Source organism: Pundamilia nyererei, unplaced genomic scaffold (genome assembly GCF_000239375.1).
Source record: "Pundamilia nyererei isolate P.nyererei 1_Seehausen unplaced genomic scaffold, PunNye1.0 scaffold00007, whole genome shotgun sequence".
Taxonomy (NCBI): domain Eukaryota; kingdom Metazoa; phylum Chordata; class Actinopteri; order Cichliformes; family Cichlidae; genus Pundamilia; species Pundamilia nyererei.
Window position 1 is genome coordinate 5,542,042 of NW_005187408.1, and position 7,131 is coordinate 5,549,172.

The window sequence follows — 7,131 nt, forward strand, 5'->3', positions numbered from 1 at the left end:
TAACGGAGAAGAGATTAAGCTGATTAAAGTGGAGGAAAACCACACCAAAGATGATCCAATCAACACTTTCTGATCTGATCACACTTCAGCTGCTCAATGCGACCAAACAGCTGTTCATAGGGGAAAAAAAGAAGTACTATTCTGTTAACATCAAATAATTCAATGCAATAACATATAAACAGTGTATTACTTTAAATCCACAATTATTGAGAGTAATAAGCACTGTACAGTTGAATGAACAATTTTTTAAATGACAAATAAAGCATCGCAAAATATTTTGTTGCTTGTTGATTCCTTGAGTCATGAAGTCGTATTTCTCATAGACAATGTGAATTCATGGTTTTATTGACATGAAGTAAATGTCATTGGTGGGAGAAAAAGTTGATATTTAATTAAACCTGAAAAGTGCAGAAAAACTCTTGGTGGATTTTACATCAAAAACATTGATTCTTCAAAGTTTATATTTTCATATTAGGTCATGAATAATCTGAAAAAGAGAAGACGCCCATGCCTCTCATTACAGAAGCATAAACATGACACGGAGAAAAAATATAATGGGACAAAATAATCACAGCAGCAGGTGACTGTGCTGGATCTCACTGAAAAAAGCTGAACCGACAAATCGAACTGTATGTAGAGATGTATGCAGACAATACTGACAGCAGCAACATGACACAGACAAAAACAGCACATGTAGCATATTTTTATTCATGGTGCAATGTTGCAGAGTGCAAAGATGCTGAAAAGAAATATGCAAAAAATAAGTAGTTACTATATAGAGAGTATATACATGAGGATTACAGTGCCCTGTAGCGCTCTGTTGGACTGCTTTGATGTCAGTGTCTATATTGGATGATTGGACGCTGCTGAGTAAGGTGAGCAGGGATAATGGAGATGGGCTCCTCCTGAAGTCTGCTGTCATCTGTACTGTTTTGCACATATTCTGCTCTGGTTATCAAATTGTCCTGGATGCATTTATTGATTCAGTTTGTTTTTACACTCTTAAAGAATTTCCACCTGCTTACACACGTGATATAAAATACATGGAAGCATTGCTGTTTGCAGAGTTTTCCATGCACTGTTTTATCTGAGAGAACAAATGATAAGGGTGTTGTTTCCAATGTTTCACTGGAAAGTTTCATCACACTCTTTTGTTCTTTGGAAGTGTGAAAGTACTGCTCTTCCACAACTTCCTTACACATGGAAATTCACCATAAATGACTTTAGTTGTTCTGCAGTTACAGGACTTGAATACCTCTGCGAGACAGAGTGTGAGAGCATGTAAAGGAGGGTAACAATAATTTACTGCAAGTTTGATTTTGATTGATTATATTCTTCTTCTTGGAATGACAATCCCAGTACCTTCAGTAAATGTTTATGACTTCTCTGCAAGTCTTTTAACATACAGCACAATGTTTTTATTTTTAACTGGCTGTGTTCATCATCTGTGTGGTTTGGTCCAAGAAATTTGAGAATTTATGTTCATAAAAGTAAGAAAAGTTTCAAGAAATATCTGCATCAGCCTAAAAATGTTTGAAAACAGCTCACAGGAGTAAATATATCTGCTTGCTTTATTTCTGATGGTGGAAATTTTAGAAAGAAAATCTACTCAAGTGTTTTAAGAGGAGGAAGACTCAGCTTTTATTAAACCACCAATAATTAATACCATTAATACCCGTTTGTGATCAGGTGGGGCCCTCCAGTGGAAATGAAACAAACTGCAAGTACTGGACTGCTGGAGTTTGTGTGATCACTCTGCTGACAGGAGGCTGCGACAGACCGCTGCAGTGCTTCTGTTTATTCAGTCGGGAAACATTATAGTAATAGAACGTGTCATCCATGACACTACGATCAGTCACACGTCCTCCGTGAAATAGAAGTTTTAGTCCTTTCCTTGTTGAGAGATCTTTACATCTCTGATAATCAGAGAAAATGATCAGATCAAGGCAGAAGCACTAAAAACTAAAATACCAACGTACGTAGTGAATACAGCTCCTGTTGTTGAGCAAGTACAACAGATCACGTTTAACAAAGACAGCTTAGTTTGGAGGATTGGCGATTTCTTATAAGGTACACTTGAGGCTGATGGAAGTGTCGTTCTTTTTGCTGGTGCTTGGTACCAAATCAAATTTTTGGACAGACAGATTTTTGACACTGTATGAAAAGTTAAGGAATGATCAAAGCTTGTAGATCCCATCCTGAGGGATGGACTGATGAAGACTCGTCCAAAATATCACAGTAATCCATCAACCCAGCAGTTGTTGAACCAATTCCTGATGAAGACAGTGCATAGTAAACATCTGAATTCAATACATGTAAAAAGGACGTCTAAGGTCAACAAATGATTTCAAACTCAGACAAACATTTGACTCCATTTTTAAAAAACTCTTTTTTTGTACAATAATTTTGTCTTGGAAGAAGCACACGGGCAACTGTTTTACAATGATGGTAAATTAATACAGTAATGACACTGGAATATATTTGTGTGTCGGGGAAGAGGTCAGAGATGTCTGGGTGGTGAACAGCCTGGAGCGAGGACTCAGCAGCAGTTCACAGTTTCAGCTCCAGCCTGGATTTAAACCTCGAGTGAAAGAGCTCCTTTCATGAAGCAGGACTTCATTTCACCTTTGGAGGCGTGTAGTGGATTCTGCACCTTTCGTTGAAAACCTGAACCAAGTAAAAGTCAGTAAGTAACACACGATAACGACGGCTCATTTATGTGCGACTGTAGGACGAGTCAGTGATGAGAACAGCGAGCAAACTGTACCTTCAGACTTCTGTCATTTACAACTTCTTCAACGTTCAGCTCTGACTGCATCAGCTTTAACTGGGGACAGAAAAAAAACAAAGTACTTCTATTATTATTTTGCTCTAATAAGATAACAGGGTCTGTTTATTCAAAAATTTTTTAAAAAAGAGAAGGATTATATTTCCTCAGTGGTTACTGGATGCATTTAGCCCTGCAGGTTCAGTCAGCTGCAGCAGGTTTCCTCTATATTTTCAAATTTCAAGCTTTTTTCAAGTTTAAGATATTTGTTTACATTTCATTTATGATCCTCACAGCACAGAAAAACTAAATTCAACGCATCCACAGTGGATTCAGTGGAGATAGCTGCTAAACCTACAACAACAATGAAACAACAGAAAGCAACATATCCTTATTTGTATTCCTTTTAATGGGCAAAAACTGCAGAAACAGAATCCTACATCTCCCATAATGCAACTGAACAGCTATAGACAGATTTAAAGAAAAAAATGACAAGAAAACTACATTAAGAATGTAAAAAAAAAAAACATGGAATTTTTATAGACAGGACTTACTTTGGTTTGCTCCTTCCTGAGCTGTTTGATTAGTGCCATGTTTTCATTGTCTTTTGCTCTTTGCTCACGCAGCTGTCCCACCACCTCTGATGTTTGAGCTATACAAGCCTTGATAGCTTTGTCTCTGCTAAGATGAGCCTCCATCATCTGTGAGAAAACAGAAATACACACACACACACACACACACATGAGATTAATATTTCTGCATGCCTTCACAGACTTCATGCCAGCTTTCTTGTCTGTTCAGACTCTTATGGCTCCTGCAGCGAAGACTTTGGAGGACAACAGCTGATTCTCACACAAGACAATTATTCAGATATGGATGACGCTGCGAAACATGCACCAATTCTGAAACAGGGATGCTTCACACACACAGCATTTCCAAAGTAAGCAACTATGACTAGTTCAGCATGCGACCAGATGTGGATTATGACATCAAGCTCTCTTCCTGAGTTTTATGGCACTGAACGCTGGTCTGTGTAGACCCTTATTTTGCCATATTGTTTGTGATCTTTTACTTCTTTGAATACAAAAATGTCATTAGTTGACAATTTTATCCAAAATTTGGAAACTGTCATAATTAGAGTATGAATTCTTGAGTTTTGTTAAGCCACAGTAACCTTTGGCTTATCACCACATGTGCATTAGAGGGCCACACCTCCCTCAGCGTCATTTTACTTCACTGGAGTTCTTCAGGTGCTTGCTCACAGGGGATCGTCTGATTACTGAGGTTTTCCCTAATATTGTGGTGTCTTTACCTTGAGGTGAACGCTGTTTTTTGAAATGAAACTGAACTTAAATGAAAGACTGAATTTGAATCAGTTCATCCCTGACTCTATGTGAAGATTTAAGGCAAGTTTAAAGAGGCTGCTTGAAATTGTTTCTCAGACACTTGATGTTAGTCTGACTTCTTAACAGGTCCCCTCTGCACCTCTCCCTGCCATTGCGTTACATAACCAAACTCCCAGGTGTTATGTTCACTGTTTAAAATATGCCATTTATTTATTCTTTATTGTTGTGGTAACGTTTTTGTTGTTTGTGTGGCAATGACAACAATGGGAATTTGAATTCACAACGTGGTGAGACCTGGTGGTCACACTCACAGATTCATAGAGCTGTTTGCAGGTTTGTGTGGCATCCACTTTGCCTGAGAAGGAGACTGTGGGCACGGTGGTGTTCAGGGCATGGACAATGCGGTCGTCTATAGTGCGCATCACCTTCAGTACCTCCTGAAATAACACACAGAAGTACACAAAAAGAGTCAGCAGTTTTACTTCAACTAAAACTAAATACATTTGTAACACGATATGCTGTCTTTTGTCTCATTAAGATGGAATCAGATTTAAATCTGATACAACTGTACCCCCCACCCAAAAATGGTGGTTCAAATCAAGTTGCTTCCTTAAGGAAATAAGTTTATGTATCGTGTTTATAACAGAGGGCAAGATGGCAGGCAAGATTAACAAGGCTCATTTAGCAGCTGATATACTTTTAAGGAGGGATCCAAACATCTTTAGCCTTCTACCATGAGAGAAATACATGTTTAATATAAATTTGAACCTGTTGAACTGAATTTACATATTTGTTCAGCAAAAAGATAAAGGGTTAATGTAATATTCTGTGCTCACAATGCTCTGTTTCCACCGCTTTCCTTATATGGTCATCTGCTATAGGAACAGCATGGCAAAGTGTAGACAGTGGGGTGGGGGGATTGCATCATCTCTAGGAACACACTAATAGGCTGCTATTGGTTGTTGTTTATTTTCTTAACTGTGGTTTAGATGCTTTGCTTGCCAAACAAACAAACTGACAGCATGAATGATCATCTCCAAAACCACCAAGAAAAAGAAGCCAAACTTCTAAATCTTCAAATTTAATGTTAGAATAAGAGGCAAGCTTACATGTAACTAGGGCTTTCCCCCCTTAATTTCTACAAGCTAACTCTACTTCTACATATGGTTTACTCATAAAAAGTAAAATAGCTTTGGTCTGTACCCTCCGTACTCTGAGAGGACTTCTGAGTGAAAGAATCTGAAATATGTACTTTTTTTGGTGAGCAGTAATGCATGAGGCTCTTTTTTTAATCAGATACAGCTGTGTGTATTCTGGCATCCGCACATAAAAAGATAAGCGCTGCCCTTCTGCTGGCTTGCAAAAGCTGACCAATCAGAAGAAAGAGTGCTTTTGCCGCCTGGAGATAGGCGCTAAAATGACTTTCCAAAGCCTCATAAACAGCCTATATGGAATAAATAAATGTACGTCTGTTAGTTATGAATTATGCAAAGCGAGTTCAGTGAGGTTCTAGCATAAAAATATAATCTACAAAATAACACAATATACCAAACCATGACATCTATAAGTAGATTATGCCAGTTTAAAGAGTCAGTTATTAAAGGCTGCATGGGTATGTTGATCCACATACTGAAAGCTCTGAGTACTGTGCCTCCTTGAACTCGTGCAGGTCTTTAGTAATCAGGAGGGTCACCAATTCATTGGCTCTCGCACAAAATAAACAGCGCGGCAAATGAATTGCGGGGGAGGCGGTGATTCGACTGGCCGTCGGTGCGTGATCGGCCTGCACGGATCAATTAATCAGTCGTTAACGTTACCTGAAACATTGAATAGTCCTCACAGTTTAAACTTCCACCGGGCGCCGCCATAGTGGACTGCACGGGTCCTTCACCAGGATCACTGGTGGTGGAGGTGGCTGTCCAAGAAAGTGCCTGCACGGAAAGGCTTTAATAATGCCTAAATGCTATTTATTTGTTTTTGCCGCATTCACAAATTAACATCTGCCGCACGTATTAACGCAAAGTGAATATATTAAAATAGATAAAAGTGCAACTATAGTGAATAGCGCCATTTATACTAATACATTTTCCACTTGTTCTTCTCAACTTTAGCTTAACTCCCAGCAGCCCTGTTTGAGACTCCTAATAATTCAACCACAACCTAGCGAAAGCAAAGACCCAACCACAGCCACAGGGCTGTCACTACCCGATCCGTATGGACGCTGTCCAAATGGCATAAATACGGGCCCTAGCTTGTTTCTTTTGATCAGTCACACGACACAGCGTCCTATCTGACGGTCCTGTTAGCTGTTTGACTTTCAGCAGCTGAGGAGGGACTGACAGATTTCCAGCGCACTTAAATGGCTTTTTAGAAACACTGGACTTTGTGTATTCAATCAGCAAAAGCATGAATTTCATCAGATCCCGCTTTTCCATCGGCAGCCTCCTCGGTTCGTATAGCTAACTTGAATTTCTGTGTTTTCGTTGCGTAATAAGTTGCTTGAATACTCTAATCCGATGCTTGTTGATGTTATTTGTTTTTAAATCAGCTGTGAGTGAGTTCTGGACTCGGTTATAAATACATGTTTGATGCTTTTTCGACTTCTTGCATTTGTTGAAATGGTGTTTGTGCTTATGGCAGTAAAAGCAGTTTGTGTAAATTGGTGCGTGGTGTCTCGGTAAATTAACACTTGGCCTAGTAAACTTGTTTTATTATCATTATACGCTATTCAGGCCTGGTTAACCAGGCACTCCTGCTTGGTATGAACAGTGTCTATAATTGAAGATATTCGTAGTCGTGGTTTGTTTCTTTGTTTGTAAGTAAAATTAAACAGTTGTCAGTTTTAGCCCCTTCAGGTGCGATGATTTCTGTTTTTGTCATGTAGTACTCGTGTCCAATTTAGGGCTTTAGATATAGATACTTTATTGAGCCCACAAGGAAAATTGTTTTTGTATCAGGAGGATAAAGAATAACGGTATATAATAAATACACAACTTAAAGTGCTATGATATATATATA

The 7,131-nt window shown here is 38.8% G+C and overlaps 2 protein-coding genes across 2 annotated transcripts in view; one reads left to right on the top strand and one right to left on the bottom strand.

Annotated features, from left to right (window-relative positions):
• Positions 1-1,616: 1,616 nt before the first annotated feature.
• mix23 (mitochondrial matrix import factor 23) lies at positions 1,617-6,186 on the bottom strand. The gene is made up of 5 exons (XM_005722673.2): positions 5,931-6,186; positions 4,425-4,550; positions 3,322-3,468; positions 2,768-2,827; positions 1,617-2,667 (listed from the first exon to the last, which is right to left on the bottom strand). Exons 1-5 carry the CDS (start codon positions 5,979-5,981, stop codon positions 2,617-2,619), a joined length of 435 nt encoding a protein of 144 aa, XP_005722730.1. The 5' UTR covers positions 5,982-6,186; the 3' UTR covers positions 1,617-2,616.
• A 124-nt stretch (positions 6,187-6,310) lies between these two features.
• The window catches only part of fam162a (family with sequence similarity 162 member A), a 3,626-nt gene continuing 2,805 nt past the window's right edge, over positions 6,311-7,131 (top strand). The window contains exon 1 of the mRNA XM_005722674.2: positions 6,311-6,562. Within this exon, the coding sequence (XP_005722731.1) occupies positions 6,520-6,562 (43 nt within the window). The 5' untranslated portion in view covers positions 6,311-6,519. The remainder of the gene's footprint in view (positions 6,563-7,131) is intronic.